This window comes from Coturnix japonica, chromosome 7 (assembly GCF_054131305.1).
Source record: "Coturnix japonica strain WE chromosome 7, WE-NBRP24, whole genome shotgun sequence".
NCBI classification, from domain to species: domain Eukaryota; kingdom Metazoa; phylum Chordata; class Aves; order Galliformes; family Phasianidae; genus Coturnix; species Coturnix japonica.
In genome coordinates, this window is record NC_140669.1 from 23,237,654 (window position 1) to 23,262,657 (window position 25,004).

The 25,004-nt window shown below is 38.5% G+C and overlaps 1 protein-coding gene across 1 annotated transcript in view; it reads right to left on the bottom strand.

Moving 5' to 3' along the window:
• The window catches only part of BMPR2 (bone morphogenetic protein receptor type 2), a 99,577-nt gene that overhangs the window by 26,060 nt on the left and 48,513 nt on the right, over positions 1-25,004 (bottom strand). Inside the window, exon 3 of the mRNA XM_015868188.3 lies at positions 24,160-24,339. Coding sequence (XP_015723674.2) covers positions 24,160-24,339 — 180 coding nt within the window. The remainder of the gene's footprint in view (positions 1-24,159; positions 24,340-25,004) is intronic.

Below are 25,004 nucleotides of genomic sequence, written 5' to 3' on the forward strand. Positions count from 1 at the left end.
TCCAAGGCAAAACTGATGCACTCCTGTTCAGCTAACAATTTCTTACTCAAGTTTCCTGTTATGAATCAGGCTTATAACCTTATTTTTTATGGTTGTTATTCCATCACAGAAATGAAGATCTCAGTAAGAAAGTTCAATAAAATAAAAAAAAAAGATTAATAATGTCACAATATGAAGAATAATTATTCTTTCGTACTCAAACATCCATACATATGTTAGATGCAAGATCTTCTGTGCCAAGACTTCAAATTTGTTTTGTTTTTTTGATTTGTGTCAGTGCTCAGGTCACTCTCAGCATGATTCTCACTATGTAAACCAGACAGACATTTCCAAAAACAGCAGCAGAATATCTAACAACTTGAAACAATAGTAAAACACTGAAAATAAAACGACTGGTGTTTTTTAGCCTTTGAAAAAATGCTAAAAGAAATAGTTTTAATGCAAACATTTGTTATTGTCTTCAGTGGTTACCTTACTGCTACTCCACATCAGATCCCAATCTTGCTTCTTTCAGGCATGTAAATATTCAGCCACTTTAACACAGAAATTTCTTACTGCAGATATTTCTCTGATGTCAGAATCACTGGAATGTGGCATTACAAGACCTCATTTACCTTGGCTTTAAAACCAAGTTTGTGAACTATGTTTAAACTTGTCTTATATACTGCTAAAAGTACTCCTTAAAAGATTCATAATGAGACCCAACTATTCTAAAACCACAAAATATATAATGCACACAAGGCTTAAACATTGGATAAATTCTTAGGTGAGACTGAAATAAAATTTATCCCAGTCTACACTAGCTGAATAAACAGACAAATTCACTGCTTAAACTGTATTTATAGGAAGCTAAACACGATTCATTTATTCCAGTTCCCAGCATGGATGAACAGTGGAGAAAAAGGTAAGTAAAGAAATCAGGCGTGAAAGACATCAGCTTGCATTTTTACAAAACTGTAATGGTAACCAGAACTACTCAACAGCTGGTAAAACAAACAAAACAGCATCATCAACAACAAAAAACAAAACAGAGAGCATTAAAGTTGTGATTATTTACCTGAAAAGTTACCCCTCGAAAATAACATGCAGCACATACCAGAGTAACCCTTCAAACAAGAGGGAGCTGGTGGTAATCATGACACTACCAAATTTCAAGTTGTTCTGTCAAAAGAAATACCATCTCTAATGGTTTTGGTCAGAGTTGTACCAGGAAAATAAACTACTGCCACAGAGCACAGTGCTATGTAATCATAGTTCGGATTTCTACCATTTGGAGATTAAAAACCCGAGGTTCCAGTTTTCACCTAGATTACAAATTCAAACGATGCACCTATACACACCCAGTCATGCTATATATTTAAAAAATGCAACATAAAGGAACCTTATACAACACAAAAGGAATATAAAATACTATATAAGTGTGTGAAAATGTATAATTGTTGGCAGGATAATCATAATTTGAACTATTCTATTTTTGTGAATGGAATAGGTTATTTTTTTTTTTTGCTTATCAATAAAAATGCAGACAAAAACACACATATTTGCATATACATAATGTTGTTTGGTTTCTTTTACATCAGTTCAAGATGGTGCTAAATACCATCTTCACACTAAGAAAATGCAGGTTCTAAGGGGTTGAGCTTCCTGCTATAACCTCTGTTGTATTTCCTGGACCACATAATTAGCATGTAGCCATTCACAGCCTTCCTACTGCCTATACAGTAGTCATTTCCACAGTTGTTTCCCAAACATTATCTCGTGCCCAAGTCTGATAGCTCCATTCTGACTACCCTTACAATCCGCAGGCAGGCAGCACACCTCTGTCCACCAGGGTACCATCCTGCTCCCTTCCTGTCTTCTGGAACAGGATTTTGCAGCTTCTCTGCTCCTAGTACCACCAGGGAAGGGTATTCTGAGCTGCATTGACTTCTTAGGGAGTCTGGCAGCATTTGTACACTGGCTTTCTCCCGTTAGAAGCACATGATTAAATGTATTATGGGGCCTGGCAACAACAAATACAAAGTTTTGTAGAGATCAGTTGTAGGAAAACACGTTGAGAAAAATGATCATTGCATTCTTGGTCCTTGATGGACCATTCCCTCTGGAAACTTTTTATCTTCAGTGCATCTCTGCACTCGCCAAATTGCTGTAAAGAACTTTTCTGCTGTTCAACAGGAAAATAAATGTTTTTTTTTAAAGCAGAGTTGTTCCTTAACAAAACATAAAATTGGCTTATCCTGAACCATTTTTTCCTTCTTATAAACATTTTAAAACAATGTTGTCAACTATCCAGATAGTCACAGTCAGTCCTTCAGTAGGATTTACTACTGATGACTGTCAAGCAACTTTTACAAATTTAGGGATAATTTCCTTAATGATGGTAACCAAACATTTCAGCAGATTAGTAATGTACAGTTCAAGTTAATATGGATGGGCAAAACACTGCTTTTAACATGCATAACCACTGTTCAATAATTCAATTCAACCTGTTGGAATCATCATCAGTAATTGGGTATTTCTTCAGAGACAAACAGAAGGAACTGCATCAACTTTTTGATGCTACATTCAAATTTCAGACCAAGAATATTGATAATTGATATCCCAATATTATTCCCCAACCACCATATTGCATAAAAACAATAGTCTAAGTTCATAGAAAGACATGCTGAGAGGATGACTGCAGTCAGTAGGAAATGTAATGATTGCAGAGTTGATTATGGATCACAAGTCTATCCACACTTGTACACAGAAAATATCAGCAAAGCTCCCTCCAGTTTATGTTCTGTAAGCAGAGGTTAGCATATTTGCTTCTTCCATGGTGAAGTTTTTGTTTCTACATAGCAGAGAGAATGAAAAACATTCCTACTTCAGCTTTCAATCTAAAACAGAACTGCTTGATACAAGAATAAGTCACCAAAAGCTGTTGTAAGGCCCAGGACACGGTCAGAACCAACCTGTTTGGGTGGGAAGAACTGAGCTACTGACTCTTCAAGCAGCAGCTTAAAGAAACAAAGTGTAACCAATGCCTGTGCTATTTAGAAGGCATCCAGCACTTCTGTCTTGAAACGATTCTACCAGTAATTCTGATGTAACATTTTCTGAAGTGCGCCAATTACATCCCAAAGAAATATCACAACAAATAGTATCAGCAGCCTTCAAAAAATAAAAATAAAAATAAAAATAAAAATAAAAATAAAAATAAAAATAAAAATAAAAATAAAAATAAAAATAAAAAGGAGCAGCACAAATGATTAAAATAGAGATGCCTTCCTCCTGGCTGGGGAGCAGCTGGTAACCCGCAGAGCACTGCTCCCAGCAGCATGCTGACCCTGCCAGCAGCACAGAGCTTATTTCTGTGTTCCAAACCCCAAGTACAACAGACCCTGTGTAGAGAGAGAACTTCATCAAAGGCACTCACAAATAAGGCATTTCAGAGCAATGCTTCCAGTGCTCGGTCAGAAACGAGTCATCAGGCTGAACCCGGCCCTGCACTTCTGATACCACTATGCGCACTGCTACCACATTAAGCATTTCTCCTTCTTTCCCTAGGACATCTCTGCCATAATAGCTGCCAAACACTGCTACAATATCTTTGGTAAATTAGATGTTAAAATTAAGCTTCCATATCGCCACACACAATTTTCCTACCGCTCCTTTCCTAGTTTTCCTATGAAATGACAACAAAAAAAAAATGCTGATGGTGCTAATGACGTCATGAGGAATAATATTTTTCCTTCCAATTAAGTTTTCCACTATAAACACAAGCTTGTAATATTAATTAGCATTGAAGTATTGCAATCTATGTCTACAGTTGAAAAGACTTATTTTTCGGTAATTTAACTTTCAAAATTGAAAGCCTCCTCTGTATGTTTTCAGTTGCCACATTTTAAAAATCAGCATTTATCCTATTACCAAAGAACATTCTGAGAAAAAAAGGAAACTGGGACAAAACCAGGTAATGCTGACCAGTGGCAAAAGAGCCCGCAAACATTGCAGCACTATTCCTTTGGAGCCAGAAGAAAGGTGAAGGATTCCTGTGCCCTCCCTTCCCATCAGCTAACACTGTGACATCTCTGGCCATCTGCCCCCTGACTGCCCTTGCCGGTAGTGCATCTACCCACCAGACAAATAGATCTGATATATGGAAGAAGTTTATTACACTAAGGGTAGTGAGGCACTGGAGCAGGGTGCCCAGAGAGGCAGTGCATGCCCTATCCCTGTAGACAGGGGGTTCTGAGCAATCTGATCTGGTTGTAGGTGTCCCTGTTCATTGCAGGGGAGTTGGACCAGATGCTCTTTAAGGGGCCCTTACAACTCAAACAATCCAACGTTTCTACGATAAAACCTCCATTATCCACCACCATTTAAGATACTGTCAGTTCAAGTGCCATAGTCCATGCTGCAAAGCTAAAACATTCCAGTCTTGGCTGAGAGACCATGGGAACCCACACAGGACTGCCATGTTTTCCAATTCAAAATGCATCAGACTGTTGACTCTAAAACTATTACTGAAAGTGTAAGGTATCGAGTGGAAAATCAGGAGGAGAGAGCATCAAAGCTGCTAAAGCACTATAGCCCAAGGGCTCACTGTCACTGCCTGCAAGATCTTCATCTCTCGGGCATCAAACCTGGGACACAGCAGAGATCACTGTTAGGATAAGAAATCTTAAGGAAACCATGAGAACAGTGAGTGTTTGCCATGTTCAAAAACTAGGAATCCCACGGGGAAATATTTGGTTATGTAAATAAGACTGAATCACAACATAAAGCTAAACAAGGAGATGCTCTTAGAACGATGAAAGCAATTACATTGTTTCCTACTCTTTAACTGACTGAATACAAAACTCTAGAGTTTATAATCTTTGAATGATAAGTATAGAGATGCACACACACACACACACACACGTATACCCTATATAAGTATTTACATACCTAGTACGAAAACAACCCTGAATACCTGCAGAAATTTGTATTCTGATAACTGTAATTTGGAAATGGTTTCACATTTGCACATGAAACCAATTTCTGCCAGACTCTTGTATTGATATCAAAGTTTTTCGCTTCCAGTTTTTCAAGTAAATGACACATAGCTGTGTACTTGTCCCACAGTAGTAAATAATTCTAGAAAATACATGTGCGTCTTAAAGTTTAGGTAAGTATCATAGAACAGCACATTAGAGAAATGCTTCAATTACTGCCTATAATGAAAACCAGTTTTTATAAGTTTACCTGTGTTCCCACAGAATTGCTGGTATCACCATGTTGCAGAGGCCAAGCAGCATTCCAATTGGTACCAAAATGATAAACTCCTGTAATACCAATTAACTACCAAGTTACAGTAGTCACCAAAAAGTAAGGAGAACACCACCCTTCAACCTCCACAGCATAGTAACATCTGATTCTTCAAAACAACTCCAGCTGCATGGACTGTGATCAAAGTCAGCACAATTGCACAGCGACTCCGAGATCTGCCCGTGCAGATTGCTTTAAAAAGAAGCGGAGTCTTAACGCCATCCTACAACTATTTCTTTGATGTGATCAATTCAATATGTTCATTGCCAGACTGTTACTGAATTTGCTTTTCTATTTAAGAATGGTAATGATATTAAGGATGAGATCAGAAGCACGGGGGAAACCTTGCACTTAGATCATAAACACAACACAAGAGGAAAGGCTGAAGCGTGTAGACAATATGGCCTTCAGCTGTAGAAGACTTCAAATTTACCCTGCAAATTGCAAAAGGGACTCTGTAAGCATGATTAACTCGTGTTTCAAGTTCCATTTCTCCTCACAGTCACTGTGTATAACTTTGTTGTCACAAAAGTCTCAGCTATTTGAAAAATCATACAATTATCAACTACTCCAAAAGCCCATAGATTTAAATTTTTTTGTATTTTCTGCCAGGTTAACAATGTCATGGTAGGTGTGCTTTATTTCCCATTTCTGCGTTAAAAAAAGAAAAAATACTTGTTTGTATTTATAAGCTTTTTTTTTTTTTTAATTAAAATACTTTGTGGTTGCTTACAGAATATCTGTGCATAATGTTCAAGGAATGGTTTATTTGCTTGGCCTACACACAGTTATATGAAATGGACTTTACGATGCAAGCCAGGCCATCTGCTTGTCACCAAGCACTACCTCACTGCTGATCCACCATCCTGAAATGTGAGAGCTCAATCTTCAGCAAGTCGGAGTAAATAACAAGAATACCTCCAAATATAAACAACATATCAAAATGACTCAAATTATTTCAAGTGAATCTTAAATTCATTCAGTTCAAGGAAGAGCATGTAAAAAGTTAAGCAGAGAACTTGTAAGAAAGAAACATACATTGGTGTATTGCGGCAGGCTCTTCAACACATAGAGAAGAAATGCAGTCACACAGCTAAACGCACAAACCCACGTTCTCAGTTAAGCTGGTACCACAAGGATGCAATACCTCTCTTGAGTTTCTCTCTATAGATCTCCACAATGAACTCCAACAGGAGCTATTTCCAGTTTTCCTTTAAAATATCCAATCACAGAATAGCTTATGTTGGAAATTCCAACCTGCCTGCCATGGGCTGGGTTCCCCAAGGCAAATCCTGCTGCCCATATGGCCAGCTGTGAATAATGAAAGGAAAAAAACTGCATTTCCTAAACATTTTTGCCCTGCAAATTTTTGCCATGCACCTCAACTTTTATAGGCACATGCTTTAAAATGACTATTGCCTTATTTCTGTTTTAAGCATCTGTAAATTTGAAGGGAGACTGTACCCTCCTGTCAGCACGTGACAAATTATTAATAAAATTAAATCCACACCAAAATTTTGTAATAACCCAAGACAGTGTAAAATGTAAATATCTAATACAGATCACTGTGACCACCATCAAAAATCAAAGCAAGGTTCAAGTAACAAACATTATTTTACTTCCAAGCATCTGAGTACACAATGGCTGAGGTTAGCAAAGAAACTTCTGTGGAAGAAGACCGAGCATGTGGTGCTGGCACAGATGAAAAGCACAATGGGAAGAGTATTTTTTTTGTGAGAGATGGTGCGACATTCCTTAGCAAAACAAGCCTGCCAAGCAGTAAACCTAAGGCAATTTTCTTTCATAACTGAAAATGGGTGTTTCCTGCCCAGACTCAAGAGCAAATCCTTGTTTTCTACTGCAGTCTGAAAAGCTCAGAGCAGAAAGTTTGCACTATTTCCAGTCATCTCATTATTTGAAGAAAATGTTTAAGCAGTCACCAATATCTTTCCAGTTTGCATTCAGTATCATATTTTTATATAAAATCATATTGTTATGTAGTGTCCATTACAGCATCTTTTTCTGATTTTCTCCACATCTGAAGAGCTAACATTTCTGTTTATATTTTAGAGGTCAACAGAATCTCAGGTCATCTTGCAGACATCCACACCCTGGGCTCTCAGTAAGCACTGGACCCCCATGAGTGCTGCAGTAATATCCTGATCTGGCAACAACACATTGCAGGTTCCCTGAGCTCCATAGCGAATGCCCGAACATACAGATTTTACAGCTCAAACTGTATAATTTTCCATAGCATGCTCCAGAGGAAGTCAGCTACAGCAAAAGGTGGGCAGACATCTTTGGAAACCTGCTGTAGTCTGCAGGTCGGATGGGAGTTCTCCAAGCCTTTTCTCAAAGGGAGCTCCCTGTGCTTGAGTGGATTCCCTTCCCCAGTCCCCATCCACTTCTGAAGGAGCATCTACCAGCAGTCCAGGCTGCACATACTGGATTCATTGTCTTTGTTTGTTTTGAAAACTGAGGGCTGCACTGATACATGAAATTTAAGAATTAAGCATGTGTGGTAATTTCTTTGGCAGAGGAGTGGGTTATGCAATCTCTAACTAAGGCACTTCCTTTGATGAGTAGATACAGGGACGCAAATTAGCAGTCTGTCACCTTCCTGGAGAAATACTCCTGAGTAGATAAAAACTATACCCAACCTCTTTGCCTTTTCATCTTTGAGTTTTCAGTGCCATTTCTAACACTGCTTGAACACTCCATTAGAATTACAATGTATGTAAACTTAACAGCAACTTCAATCCCAGATTTAGATCATCTTTCTGAAGTGCTCTAGACATAGCTAAACATTCATTAACTAAAGAAAGGAAGTATCTTACTTCAAGCAAACGACACTTCAGTGCAGACCTGAACCCTGCATTCAAGTTTAACCAAACGCTGACTTGGACAATAAACCATGCACCGGGTTGTAATTTTTTTCAATAATAAAATGGCTGAAAAAACATCTACATTATCCCCTTCTATAGATTGTGAGCCTAAAGGCCTTCCTCCTCATCACACTAAGTGCTAACAGTGGCAGTAACATAATGGCACTGGGCCATGGTCTGTAGAAACTGGAACACACACACAAAAAAAAAAAAGCAGAGAAAAAAACACACTTAATAAAGCCTCTTTAAAGTTATTTGAAATCCAGCTGGCTCAATAGCTACATATTTCATATTCTTAATGTTCCCAGGCATATTGCTCTACTAAAAATAAAGCACAAAAATGACATCAAAACACTGAATGTGTATTTTCATATGAGCATGTGAACCCAAAACCACAAATTCCTTTAAAGGAGGCAGCTGTGATCCAGCATGCCCGCATGTTCTGTGTCTTCGATAGCCCCCGCATGTTCTGTGTCTTCGATAGCCGTGAGCTCAGGATGGCCATCCCCGAGCTGGCGGTGCTGCCTCGCTCTGTCAGCCCAGGGCTGCCAGCAGGAGGGCCATGCCAGTGCTGAGCAGTGCAGCCGGGCCTGTACAAGCAGGCACTTCCTGCACGCACACCAGTCGGGCAGCCACTGCCTGCCACGCCGGAGCCTCGGATGTTGCTGTTTACAGAACGTGGAGCCAGGCCGCGGCTGAGGCTGGAGGCCTGCTGTCTGCTTCCGTGCAACGCTTGCTTTGTCTGGGGCTGCCTCAGAGAGCAAGGCCATGTTGCTTGCCCAGCTGCTCCTGCTCTGCTTGTGGGGAAGCAAAGTGGGGCTCCTTGCCTGGTACTGGAGCTGGGCACCACCAAGTGAGAAGTCGGGATGTTTTTCCTCTGTCAGCTTTTGCATTATGCAGCGAGCACTGAACCGATTTGCCAGACATGACTATGTGGTGCGGTGTTTCAAAATCACTGCCCCAACCATGCACCAAAACCTTAATCAGGGCAGAATTGTCGGCAGCTAATCTGTTCAAATGAAAAATCAAGATCTATACAAAATGATACAGCAAGAATGAGTTTGACAAAACCCTTCATAATGCTTCTGGTTTCTGCCCCAGTCTTTCGGAATTAGAGCCCTAAATCAGCTTAATGCTGTAATCCTTAAGTTTAGTAAGTATTTTGGTATTAAAACTTACATCTTCTGACTCCAGAACATTTTTCTGTACTTTCGGAACAGTGCACGTTCTTGTTTGTACGTGGTTCTGTAGTTTTAGATTCTGAAGTACCTGCTAAAAGCAGTGAGGTAAACCTATCTGATATTTTAACATCAGTTACTATAGGTAGTGTTTGTCTGGCTAATACCAACCCAAACACCATAGCATGCGTCTGCTCCAGCTTCTCGCATCATGACCTAGGAGAGCAAAGTCTAAGATGAAAGCATGTGCTCTATTTTCCCTCTAATCCTCACTCACACTCCCTGTTCTTCCCTGTTGTCTTCCCTGTAGAGCCAAATAATTCCTAATATTCACCAGATTCCCTTCCATGCTTCCCAGATGAAATTCCTGTTAGAAGCTATTGAGAGATGAAGCAGAAAGCCCCAAATCCCCCTCCTCCTTGCTCTATGGTCCCAGAGAAATGCAATGAACAGTCTCTTCTCCTTTACTTGAGACCCAGGCACCCTCGGTCAGCATCAGCATATCTTCATCCCTCCTTCACTCCCATTCCTCGTTCTGTTCTCATCCATACACTGGCATCGCCCATGTCTAACACCTGCATGCTTGCAGCCAACGACCCACTGAACCTCCCCTAGTTCCTGCTGGAAGATGTATTTTCCCCAGCAAAGAGACCTTCACAAGGGCTATTTCCCTACCGTTCATTAACACTGAGATTCAGCCAACTCTTGTCAGGAAGAACCATCTTCTCATAGATATTTCACATACACGAGATGGAAGGTAGTTGGGGACACTCTTAAGTAGAAAGAAATGAAGAGAAGAACAGAAAAGGATGTAGAAACCTGAATACACAACAGAGCATGGCAGAAGGAGGCAAAGGCATACCCAGAACACAGCAGGCAAAAGAGCAATGGATACACGGACACAGTGAAGGAATGACCTTTCCCTCAGGCAGATCCCAGCAAGATAGTAGTTATTGACACACAGCTTCTGTTTCTGAGCTGTCAGCCAAAGCATCCTCCTCCAAATACATAACTACAGCTTGTATGAGGGTGCACAAGTGCATATGTTATGTATCTGGGTCTGTAATTTTTTCCCCTTCAAGGAAGGAAGCACTTTCCAGAACCGGAACTATGAAGCCAGCCTTGATATTGAATAACCTGATCTTAGGTAGGTTACTTTGTTTCTCTGTGTTTTAGTTTAGCCAGTTATACAACGCAGAAAACAGTAACTTCCCTAACTTCAAAAGATATTCTGATTATTTTAAAATAACATAAAGATGAAAAAGGCAATAATGATAAATAGCAATCCTTAGTCTGCACTTATGCAAAATGCTTCCACAGATCTAGGTGCTTGACTTCAGATGAAACGCAGACATCGTTTGATGTTCATTTCTTGCAGCATGGGTGCCAGCTCAAGCTTTGCTCTCCGCCTCCTGCTCCAGGTGCATGTCCCACCCTAGCAGTGCCACCAGCTGCACAACCACAGATATGCTGAGCAGTGAGCTGGGTAAGAAAGCCAGCAGGGAGATCATGGGGAGTGGGGATGGAGGAAGATCTAGAAGGCAGCAGCCCTGCCAAAACAAATACACATCAATCCAGCGTGAAGGCAGCTATCAAAGCCATCAATTTGCATTACACCGTGGGCATATGAGAAATACAGCTGACCTTACTTGTATAACATGCTCTTTCTGCCCCACAGTAACAAGCTTGTTTTAAACCAGCAATAAATATTTCAACACAGATTCAATTAGGTAATGTGGAGACACTGAACAATCTTGTGGAACTGATTCTTTTGAAAAATGTTGGAATCTGTGTGATTTCTAGTTTCAGAGACTGAACAAAACCCTCCTGCATACTAAACTATAACGTGTCTGTAGCTCTTCTATTTTTAAATACACTTTCAATGTAATTAAAATAATTCTTAAATCAAATGCTGAAGTTGTCAGAGCCCTGTGTACTGATTTTAACTGTCTTAATGACATTGTACAATTAATTTTTAAGATTGGTAACTTCAGAAGATATGTTTAGACAAATGCTTGCTTCAAAGGGTAGAAATTAGAATGGGAAACACGGCCTCTTTAAAAATGAATATAAAGCAGGTTTCTGTCAATCTGATTTACTCAAATCCTGAACGTACCATGAAATCTTGTTAAACGAATGGAAAAAAATTCAAGCCCCATAAAATGAATAGAAATCTTTTTTGTCAAATAAAAGTAATTTAAACTTGAGAATGACTTTCCTGACAGGTGTGCTTGCTTTAATACATCACAAAACACAAGCAGTCACAGGCAAGGTTTTGATATGATTCATCTGGTTCCCAGCTGGGTACCAAAGGACTTTTAGATTTCAAAGATACTATGAAATTTGCCCACTTCTAATATGTATTTGTCACCCAAAATTATGACAATAGACCTGTGAATTTTTTTTCCCCACCATTCTCACCCTAGTCTTAAAAGAAATCAGATTTAGCAGTATGTAATTCTACCACCCTCATTAGCTGACTGTCAATTGAAACAGGGGACTTTAATCGACTTTATTCTTTCAGCTTGCACTATATATACTTCTGTATTTTTCTTTCTAAGCAACTCTTTGCTTAAAATTTCAAATCCATGGAAGGTTTGTGAGGAGTCCAGAGCACTGCTATAGCATAGCTAGCTATCAAGAACATGTATAGAGACTATGTTCCAAACAATACTAATACAGCTACATTTCAGCAGTAAGTAGATACTGAAACTTCAAAAGTCCTTATATTTGCTTCACCAGAAGAAAAGTAAAAATTGCAGTTACCAGCATCTACTTGGTTACTGTATGGCTGTACTGCATCTTGAAAGAATGGAAAAGCTTACTTACCGAACTCAAGAGCTCCATCATAACACAGAGCTCCACTGTGTCAATAGCACTTTTGGGAATAAGACACTGCTACTGACATAACACAACAGCAGGACAAATAAAATACTATTATTATTTTTCCCTACATTTTTGTTCTCCGTGGATGCAATTGCAGTGAGTAGGGCAAAATGGATGGTGCTGATTGAGCTATTGTGAATTGCATGTTCTTCCTGTGAGTGCAGGTCCAGACACTGCTGTCTCTGGGATGGCACGGGAAAACAGAGAAAACTTGGTGAAAAGGTATTGCGAAATAAAGCTCAGAAAAACACCAGCAGTCATGGCTAGATGGATGTATAGAAAATATCTTAATTTTTTTTTTTTTTTAAGAAGTTTTTTAATGACTCTACAGAACAACTCAAGCTCCCCTGCCTTTGTGAGCATTGCCAGCAGATCAATCACACACTTGCAAGCAGTGCTGATGCAGATGGGAAATGTTCACCACTACGTGTAGGTTTGGGTGTGTGGAGCACTGCACACACCCACATTGGACACTCCCAGCTGCAGAGCCATTCATAGCATCTTCGGAGCAATCTAAAAATGTGTGTGGGTGAAATAAATACACACTGTAAACCAAAAGCGTTACGCATCTCCTGAGAGCGGTGCCAGGAGCTCGAGGAGGCACGTTGTCCTCAGGCCTTGTAGCTCTTGCAGAGTTCTTGTACAGGCACACTCAGTGAGAGTGCTGTGAAAGATGTGCTCAGCTTTGGAAATAGGAGACTTCTTACATCCTGCCCTAAATACAGAGTACTTAGTGTATAATGGCAGCAGGGGAGAGTCTGCATCAAGGAGTTGATTTTAAACTGATTTGAGATTTTCTATATAGCTCAGACATGGTAATATTTTTCTTATTTTGATACAGATCAGTTAAATGCGATTTTTAAATTTTGTTTGTTTGTTTGTTCTTATAGAAACCATCAAGCTCTGATGTGGGGAGAAAGTTTTCATAGTAGGCTCAGAGTGTTAAATATCTATTACAAAGACAATGTTTAAATTTTGCTAGTGGAGGAAAACTCATCAATTGTAAATCCCATATTTTACTGGCTATTCCAGAATAGACTCGTGAACTAAAGAACCAAGATATGTCTGCACAATGACTTGCAACTTTGCTGGACTTGGTCCAGCACTGAATTATTGTGTGGTGTTAGAGGCTGTTGCAGACTATGCAGAGCAGGGAACAGAAGCGAGCACAGTCGTGCATTCAATAGAAGTCCAGCTGGGTGGTCATGACGTTATACATGCTAAGGAATAGAAGTTTCCAATAGCAGGGGACATGCAAAACTAACTATTTAATTAGCACGCTAGGATCATACTTCATTTACGTGTTCATCAAAGACATGCTCATTTTATAACTGTGCACTTGCTTGCTAACTTGGCAGTTGGAAGGTGAGCATAAACTGCTACATTTTGAGGGTTTTTTTTAGCAGTTGTGTAAGAATTCAAGAATTCATGTAATTTAGTGATTTACAGCCACAGGAGGAGGAGCAGGACCTAAAGCATATTCACTCTCAGAGTGACGTCAAAAGCGTGCCATATAATTGTTCTCTGTGGTATTTTATTTGTCACTGCTGTTGTGTGTATATTATAATCAGTTTGTACATGCTGCATTTTAGATATCTACCTTCCAGGAGTTCATGGTTCTGTTTTACAACATTCACACTAATTTGCTGAGTTTTAAAACTCTATTTCTAACTACTCATATGGTGAGTTACTACTTTAATGGGAGAAACAGAACTATGACCAAGCACCAATACTATTATAGGCTCCACACAGAAGGTCTGGCTAGGGCTAGCTAGAGCATCATGTTTTCCTCAGATACACACATCCTGATTGTGCAGACATTGACATACATGGCTCTGAGTCATCACTCAGTGATAAATGGGAACATTTTGGTTTTGCATAGGAAGGAGTCATCTATAACCCTTATTTCCTGTCACAAGTATCACTGCAGTGAAAAGTGCTTGTGTGCAGGCTGCAATGATCCCTTACCCTTGCTCAGAGTATATTTAGTTTTAAGTCAATAAGAATGTCTGGAACAAGGAATTTTTTGCTAGCTTAGAAAAATATTTACAGGCTTGCAGACACTTCTAAATGAGCTTCATCCTACCAGCCTAAAGGAAAGCAAAATCCAGGCCAAAGTAAAAAGCTATGTAATATTATCTATAGATACTTTTCTGGAGTAAGCGGCCTAGAACCAAGAAGGATTCATGCCATACTTATTAGAATTAAACTTTAAGATGCATAGAACAGTTCTACCAAAACCATCTCAACGGAACCTTCAAAGGTATTCAAAAGTATTAAAGACCTCAGTTCAGTCTCAGTGCAACTTTGTATCCTGTCTTAGAAAATTAAGACCTCCCTCATGCCTCTGAAAATGCCAAATCTCTCAGTCAATGCTAAAATAAAAGTTACAGCAATGTTAAGTCTTCACGATTCCCACTTCACAATTTCTTTACTTGCCCTTTCAAACAGAATTTCTAACTTCTCTCCTTTAGACATATCTGCATGACTAACGTATAAAAGTGTAATACCCAAATTAACAGAAATAAACTAGAATTTAAGTTAGATTCTAAGACTAATGTATTCACTTCAAATTAACAAGTATGTTGCAGAATAAATATCTTCATGTCCCAAATGAATACACAGATGATCAAAAGATATATATGAACTTTCTACACAAATCTGATTACACTGACTATTCAAAAGATCCACATCTACTCTGATATTGAAAGTATGAAATCATACTTTCAATATCAGAGTATCCTACCAGGTGGCAATAAAAACTTTACCTCCTCTCAAAATTCAGTCAAAATGAGAACTGTAACAAGGGAAAGTGTTTCACACACACAAACATATGCCATCACCACACTCATGTGACATCACAGAATGGCTTGCAATGGAAGAACTCTAATGATCATCCAATCACAACCCCCTTCCATAAGCCAAGCAGGGCTGCCAAACAATAAGTTAGGCTGCTTGAAGCCTCATCCAACCTGGCCTAGAACACCTACATGGATAGGGTACACTTGCAGGAGTGGGGAAATGTATTTCATTTTGGTGTACCAGAATTATGGAGAGGATCTGGAAGACAACACAGACACAGGTTATTGCTGACATGGGTTCACAATGGAAAAGTCCTGTTTAACAAATCTAATTCCTTTTTGTGACAAGGTTACTCAGGCAACCAAGAAAAGCCACTTGATGAAATCTTTCTGAATTTCAATACTGTTTTTCACAGTATCCTTTTGGACAAAATGTCCAGCATACAGCTAGACAAATAGATAACATGATAGGCAAACAACTGGATGATGGGCTGGGCTCCAATGACTAAAGTAAACAGGATTACAACAGGCTGGTGGCCAGTGACTGGTCAAGTTCCTCTGAATTCATGTTAGGCCCAGTTCTTTCTACGATTTATATAAATTCTCTCAATAGAGGACCTGAATGCATACTTAGTAAAGCTGCAGATTACACTAAGAGTTGTTAATTCCCTCATGCTCAGGAACCCTTGTACATTACAATGGGGCACTGTTTACTTTATTTATTAAATATGAAACAGTGAAAATAATAATGCATGTATATATCAACTATTTTTAAAAACACAGAAGCAACATACTAACTGCAACATATCTGGAAGGAGTAATGAACACAAATACTTCAAAACAAAGAAACACAGAAAGACTCAGTACACACATACAGAAAAAACTGCAGATTGAGGAACTGTATTCTTCATATTTCATACATGTCTACTACATGAACTTTCATGAATTTCTTTCACTCTAATTTATTCTACTAACAACAATTCCTGCTTATAAAATCAACACGAATGGTCTTTATTATCATCTTGAATCTCTATCAACAAAACATTCGCATTCACTGGTGTCTTTGTGAACATTTCAGTGTCATCATCTCCTGTTCAGATAGCAACAAAACAACAGCACTGAACTGAAAAATTAGGAGCACACTGACATGCTGCTTCTCTGTCTGTGTGGGCTTTCCTGGGTGCTCTATGAGCTCTTCCCTGTTCTTTTAAGCCCATGGTTCCCATTAGCCAGAAAGCCAACAGAACACCTCAGAATCTGTGATATCTGAACATCCCAGACAGCTCAGTTCCTAAGAACAAAACAGAGATGCCTGTAGTCAGCATGACACATGCACCTTTTCAGGAGCTAGATGCCCAATTATAAAACTCCATGTTCCAGTAGTACAACTAGTCACTCATTCACAATTTAGTACCTGAGGCACTTACTGGAATGTACCATTCCCGTCATTAATGAAAAGGATTTAGGCCTTTCTTCATAAGGAACAAATAAATGAATAAAATCCCTATCCTCAGTATCCTTCTACAAAAGAGATTTTCCCTGAAAAGTGGAAGAAGACAAACTCTAGCTTCCATGAAATACAGCTTCTGCCCTCCTAACAGAAGACCTAGGGGGGGCTGGACACAGTGCTGCCTTTGGCTGTGGCCCCCAGCCCCTGGCAAGAAGGCAGCCTGCTCCATGCCTGCCTCTGCAGGAGCCCACTGACACCTGACTGACTGAATTCATGCTGCTTTAAGAACATTTGGTCTAAAAACAATTCAAAATGCTCCTAGGAGCAGCTTACTACATTATTAAAAACCTAGAGGATTTATTTACCAGACTGTAAAACACCGCTGTTGGTTTACCTCCAGGTAATCTCCCATTTGAAGAGTCACTGCACAGGAGCTAGAAATTAACACATATAGAATTTCCAGGCTCACCATATTTGCTAGATAAAAAAAATGACCAAAAAAGGCTCACAAAAGACCAGTGATAAAAGACCAGCCCTGCAGAGCCCACATCCCTGTACCCACTCTATAGGCCTGTCTCTGCTCAGGTGGCTGAGCTCCCCAGTGCTGATATAGGCATACAACACAGGGGAGCCTGCGAGGCAGCTGAGCTCACAGGGGACTGTTCCAGGTGCACTGCATGTGCCAAAACCCTGAAGATTTCTTTCAAAACTGTATCAGCTCCAGAGTTGAGAGTGTAAATTGTGTTAGGCAGAACCATGACATGGGATTAGATACTTTTGCCAGCCAGCTTAGCATATTGCACAGTAAGTAGTGAAGCTTAGAGAATATGTCCAATTAAGGAGGAAGAAAAATACATGGAAGGCTTTTTGTGATCGAAATATTAATCCACATAGATAATTTTATTACGACTGCACAGTCAACAGTGGACTCAGTATTTATAAGCAATATTCAGTTTTGTGCTTAGCATTCCCACTCCCAAGCCTGTCTATCTCTATTTTAGCAGCCTGTGGTCACAAACCTTTCTCACTAGCACTGTATCAGGAGCAGACAAAACTGGGGATGGGAATTTATCAGTAGCTGCTGGCAGCACCTAGCAGTGCTTTGTAATTGAACTTTGCAGAGCTCTTGTTTTTTTTCATCTAAACTCCATTCATTTCAACTTTTTAAAAAAAGAACAGAGTAGAACCATGGTTGAAACTAATAAATAAATCAAATATGAGGGATGCAACCAGCCTAACATCACCTTTTACTGAGTAATGCCAACAAAGTACAGTCTCTTGGCTAGTTTAGTGGATATACTAGATAGGGGTACCCACTTTGGTAACAATTCACTGAGTGCAGTGTCATCAACTTGAAAACACAGAAGACTAGAACGGCAAACTGCTGAATTTGTCACTGATGCTTTCTAATTTTTTATACTCAAACTTCAAGGGGATAAACAATTATCTCATATCTTAGCATTAAATACACCAGACATGACTACCCCTGACTGAATTATAATCATATGCACCTCAATCTGATATTTTAAGATTTACAGCATGCAGTCTTAAAATTTTAGAGGTACAGAAATAAAAGAGCTAGAAATTAGTAAGTAATCATTATTAATAATTGTGGAGAAAACATTTAGTAGAAGTCTACTATTAGTACTACATCAGAAAATTCATTGATCACAAAAGTCTGCAAAAAGCATCCTGCTGTGTCCATTCCCCTTCCAGCGAGCTCTCACCCACCCTCAAGACATACGAGCAGCGTAGTGTGTTTAGAATAATGTTTACTGTATATTGTAGCATTTGAATAAAGACAATAAGTATAGCAATCTTGCTTGCTCCTCTCTTCACTTTAAGGAGAGAGGAGGTAAAAATACTATGACCTTTTTCTAATCTTTATTATTTGCATAATGAGTTCCACTCTTGTCAGTCATATCTATTTATGCCTTGCATCTATAAGGTATTCACAATAAAACTCCCAAATGCATCATCACCACAGATACAGGCAAAGTTATATTATTAATATCTATACAAAAGTCAGAAAAGAGCATTTCAAAATTTAGCATTAAAAAAAAAAAGTTTTTGAACACATTACAATATTTGTATTACCAAAGACATTTGTATATCTTTAAACTCTGAGGAGAGGTGCATAAAACATACCAACTCTAAGCAGCTGATTTCCAATAGAGATGCAAATGACAGCATCAAGAACTGCACAATACAAGAAATGTGAATACCCTGTTCACAGACATTAGACAATTTACAACACGTGTTTTCACTACTTCTGAAGAAGGCAAACACTAGCTATGCTCCAGGGAAATTGATGCTTCTTGCCTTCTGAAGTTATCTTGTACAGCTTTACTACCTGGTGTAGACTGTTAAATCAGCAGGAAATACAGTACAAAACCTGTGGGTTCTCTGGTAGTAAAAATAATACTTGAAATGTTTCTCCACTTTAAAATGAGAACCAACATTTCTTTAACATAATTTTCAGGATTTTGTAGGTTTGGTGCATAGTAAAAGCTTTACAACATTTCCAAATATCCCCAAAATATTTCTACCTCAGTGTAAGCAACACATTTCAATTTCACCTTCCTGATTAAATGTTTCTGTCAGAGAAAAAAATTTACACGTACAGAAGGCTTTGCCTTCATATTCACACGTACAGAAGGCTTTGCCTTCATACTCAGGCTCCAATTGTACATCAAAGCTTTAATTTGAAATTCAGCAAAGAAGCCAGTTTAATCTCAAAAGAATATGATGTCTTAGAAGTTAAAACATTATGTGCTGCTAACAGCAATTTGTGAGATTCTGCTTTTGATATATCTGTTTGTAATGAGAATCACTGAGCTGAAGTTACTCAACAAGCATTACCTGTTATCTTGGGTGACTTGTGAAACCTTCTACTGACTGTACAGAAACTAAGGCTTTCACTTCAATTTCTACATAACCATCCAGAACGATCATTAATTGCTATAATACTGTTTGTTTGTTCCCCAAAGCAACTTTCAGTTCTACTTTTTCTCCCTTTACAACTCCAACTTCTACAATGTCACAGTAAATAACTTCCTAAGAGGCATATAATTGTCCTCCTACACACAATAAAAGTAGGCCCTTAACTACTGCCTTAATATTTACTGCTATTTTCCCACATACATTTCCCTGCCTCATAATATAGTGAAGATACATTGATGACATACAGCATTTTAACCCATAGCTGTATAACATGTGTTTGATTTATTCCCAGTTAAATGTTCATTCTCATGTGGACCATTCCTGTCTCCATCTTTCAAAACAGAAGATCAGACATATTGCAAAGGTTTGTAATTTTCCATTTTCTATACATCAAAATCATCAGAAGGACAAGTATCACACAAATAGGGGAGAACGTTCATTTACAATGTTTTCTTACATGACGCAGAAATGGAAGAACTGCTCAAACGACCGCTAAAAACTTTGCTGACCAAGCTCTGCACTTGCCAAGAAAAATCCAGCTGAAAGAAAAGGCAGTTCAACTACAAATTAATATTGGATGCTACTCTCTCAGAACAAGCAATCCAAGATAAGAACTGAGCGAGAACAGTGTTACAACTTAGAGAAATTAGCATGACGTGATCTAATTCATCTTCAGTGAAGCTAGGTTGGGCCACACGCCCACAGCAACATGAGTCTAACTGCTACCTCTCAGAAGTAATAGCTGAATCAAAACCTTCCATTACTACCATAATTAACCTGACCTAGCCATGCACTTCAATAATTACATTATTTTAAAAATGGTAGCTTTCCTTAGCTAAGTTTACACTGAATTCTGTGAGCACATAAAACCAGATATATGTGTAGCAAGAAGCTGGCCAAGAAAGGCCAAGAGAGTACAGTGGAAAGATAAATCAGTTTATCAGTGGTGAAGAATAAAGAAACACCAGCTTTCTTTGTTACATGAGGCAGCAGCTTCTTTATAACCGTATTTCAGTGCTCTTATGTAATAAGTTTTTAGGTTCTCTAAAAATCACAGCCACCATTTGTTGTTATGGGGGGGAAAAAAACAACAATATTGTTTCAACAATAGTATGAACCAGCAATGCTCAGCTCTTGATACCAGGGATTTTTCCCATGTATCCTGCAAATGCATTACCCATCGTGCAAAGATGTACACTTAACACTCAGTTGCTGTGAGATTAATTTATGTGCAGTGCCAGGAATGCAGCCTTGAGGAAAAAAGGAAACTATAATTAAAAATGGCTTTGTTGTTTTGATCCCGATGTTATTTTAACTTAAATGATTAATTACAGCAATATATCTATGACCAATGAGGAAGAACATTTATCTCTTTAGTTGCTTAATTTCTATTTAAATGGTCATTATGAATGAATGTAGAATTAATGAAGTTACCTTCAAATTAACTCAGAATTTGGAAAGTATTCTGTAGACACAAGGGACAGGTAGCTCACAAGAGACTTAAAATAAATGTTGGACAAAGGCAATAGAATACATACACATCTCAAAACATTTACCCAAAGAAATAGCCGGCCCTTTTAAAGTGGGGTTAAAGGCTATATACAGACACTATCTGAACTTAAGATGGTGGGGTTCTTTTTGTGAAAACAGAAGATGTAAGAATCATGAATCTATCCAGGGGTAATTCTGCAAAGCATGAGAAAGTATTTCCACCCACTCTGACTGAAAAGTGAGAGCTGAGGATGCAAGGTTGTTCTTGAACTTCTGCATTTCAGTAGCCTTAAACTACACAGATAAAATCTTCAGAGCTGAAACGAACTCCATGCTCCAATCTCTACTTCTGGCACTTCAGGAAACAGGTAACTGAATCTTTGCATTTTTAATAACTCAAGACTGTGGGCTCCAGACTACACAGCTTCCTACAGCATTTGCAAAATTCTAGCTGGAGGGACAGCCAATTTACTACTAACTACTTGAATCTTTCCGGTTTACTCTTAAGATAGAACAAAATAATATTATGACTACTCAGATGTATGATTGTCTACCATCTGCAAATTAAGAAGCAAAAAGGACTAAACTTCAGGATTCAAAAACCAGTTCACCTTCGACTTAATTGGTTGTGTTCATAAATGTTTCCTTACAAGACAAGATTTTCTGTGTTTGTGTTCTGACAAATTGAGAATCAATCTACACAAAAACAATGCACTCTGTTCTGTGAAGATATATATGGTTATGATACAAACTTTTTCTATATCCTAAGAGACATAAAAACTAAGTGTAATTTTTGTGAGAAACTTGATGAGAACAATGGTTTTTTGTACTTAATGTGTCTGAAAATTTTAATTAACTTCTAGTCTCGAAACATTTATATTCTAGTTACATCTTTTAATGTGCTACTGTTATTTGTCCTACATAACAGCCAAGTGATTATACAAATTCACGTCTTATTTTTTGGGGGGATGGTTTCAACTCAAGAGTTGACTGTTTGCTGAAATCATTCGGGTTCACACAATTAACCACATATTATTCAAACATGCCTTGAAATTTATAGTATCATCAAGATAAATACAGTTCAATCAAACCAAGTATCTTATTTTCTGTCATTGAAAAATTCTTCCATATGCAATATTTTTAATATCTTATAAAGTATATATATGTGAATATGTACAGTTCAGAGTTCATACTGAAATAAGCAGAAGATTTCCCATATGAACATGTAAGAATTTTGTCCTCAGTATTGAGGTGGCAAAACTGAATCTTACAGGATCAAAATGGGTTTTAGAAAGAGTAAAAAGGGCTGGGAAAGGGACAGTCAAACTCCAGTTCAGAGAAACTGCAGGAGTTTGTGGAGTAACCTTTTTCTTTGTTCATACTTCTAACTTCTTAGAACATCTGCCTCCACAGTGCTGAGTGCGTATGGAGTATACACTGCCAGAAGCAGCGCAGTCTCCAACAGATGCAGCAGTAGAGTTTTATAAATAAAACATCAGAATGGTAAATAAGGCCATCCTTGGTGCTAGAACAGCCAATCTCCATCTCTAGGACAGCTAATGTAGGCAAACAAGTGTGCCGGAAAGCAACCTACTTTGCTTATGCCTAAAGCAAAATTTGCATATTATGAAAATGGAAGGCAACACAATAACATAAAACAGTTTGAGTCAGTAGAAACGTATGCTGCAACACTCAATTACAGCTGGGTGAATTAAGGACTGTGTTACACGTTTAATGTTTTTCCTCTCACTTTGCAAGTTGAGCTAGATTTTTCAGTATTAGAAGTTCAGTCTAAAAGCTATTCGGAAATGTTATCATGCAGTAAATTACCTCAGACTGTAACTTCTACCCCCTAATAGAAGCACAAACACAAGTTGTTTTATCTCCCTACCGTGGGAGGATGGAGAAGGAAAAGGAACTACATGCTTTTTTTCCTTCCTGTCTGAATTTCCTGCATAGTAGTAACTCCAGTCATATCTGGGGAGCTCTATTGCACATCTATTACCAGAGTCAAGTAGTTTCTGTTCAGCACTGCACAGTACTGCGTTCTGACAAAGGTTCCAAACAGTGATGCTTACTGTACAAATAGTATGATCAGACAAAAGGTGCCATACACCTTACCAGCTCCCTTTACCCAGTGCATATTCCCAATAAAAGGTTACTTTCCCTTTTTTCCCCATTAGCATGCCAGGCCCTCGTTTAGCCCCAAACTGCTTATAACATCTCTATCCTACAAATACTTTTGAAAGTATCAACATCATCACTATGTGAACTCTTTGAATTATCATTCCAAAATACAAACTATTTTTTTCCCACATTCTATTGCTGTAAATACCATCCCAATAAAGTTAACTTCATTTCGCAAATCACTTTTCTATGACAAAGAATTGAACATGCTGAAGCAGTTGCATTTCCATTTACAAGCCTGCCTCTATTCAATTTCTCTTTCACAGTCTGTATTTAGAAAAGAGTGTCCAGAAGTTTAGATTAGGTTAAACAACTGTGTTTCTTTGTGCTAGGAAGGCAGCATCACAGAGTGTCTGTTAGTCATGACACTCATTATGAAACAGAAGGTTAAGAGGTCTAATATATTGATATGGATTGATGCACTATGTTCATTTTATAATAAATAAATATTTAACCTAATTTGAATGAAAACTAAATTACTCGAACTAGTACTCTTTGAACATTAATTCAGATTTAATCTCTACCAGAGGTATACAAGAGAAAAGCCAGATTTCAAAGCACTGTAAGACTGTTAGAGAGAACCTCCGCAGCCTGATCATCTTCTTTTAGGACTGGTTCTGCTGCCCAAAGCTATCCATGAAACAGAATTGAATAGATGTGGCAGACTTTTGAAATGTGCCACAATTCTAACAAACTTCCTGGCTCATTTTTAAGATAAGCCTGAATTCTTCTGAATATCCCCACAGGCTTCTGCAGTCAGGCATTCGAACACCCAAGCACCCAAGATTAAAGGCCATTTTAGAAAACATAATATGCATTCAGCAGTTCCCTAAACAAATACCTGCAAGCCTTTAACTCATTCTTTGCAGAGCATCATGGAATAAATAAACACATTAAACTTTATATGGAAAAGATCTGTTCTGCTTGCTTTCACTGCTGCATACAGTTAGAAAGGTCACATTTCATACTTTACAGTGCACAAAAGAAAAATCATGCTCTAAATGACTTCAACCGTGAAATGACAGAAATGGAAACCTCTGACTTACTGTAAGGCGTTGTATCTGTTGGGTCAGGAGGCGGGAAGTTTTCAGTGAAGTTGACATTACATAAGTCAGTGCTACAACAACAGAACCGGTATGTTCCATTCTGAATCAAGGAAGGGGTGGTTGTAACGATACACTCCTCGAAGTGACACTCCTGTGGGTCTCCTATATGAGACCAGCATCCTGTAAAAAAGATAAATTAAATAATTGTTCTTGTAAAGGGGGTGTTAAATCAATTTTATTGTATGGACAATTTAAGCACACCTATAGAAATCAGTACCATATAATACTCAATTATATGCTGCAATGGACTGGAAACAGTTATCATAATTGGTTTCATGATTTCACTACCATCTTTTAAACCAACAACTGGGTAATTTCTTTCAGAATTTGTGATAGACAAGGAGAAGAAACACAGGCAGTGGTACAGATCAACATCAAAGGTGTCTACCTGTACACCTCAGTACGACAAAACCTGAGTTCTTGAGCCTTCTAAGCAGACATATGCTATTCCCCACTTCTCTGATACCAAGACAACACCACCACCATCTAATCCACAGTCTAGACAAAACTGTGACTTAGTCTTCCTCTTAGAGCTAGAAAACAAGACCACATCAGTAATTTGGTGCTTCTTGCATAATTTCTAACAATTCTGTCCTTTTAATTGTCAACTGGAATCTTACTGGAATCTTCTACCACAACTTATTTCTTGCTTAGTGCAGGCTTTGTCTTCCTACAGCAACTGTCCCTTGTCAAATACAGTCAGTGGCAGTTAAGCATCATTTATGAACAAGTGCCAGGAATAGAAGGAGGCAGTGTAGGGGCAGAAGCAAGCAACCAAACTGAAC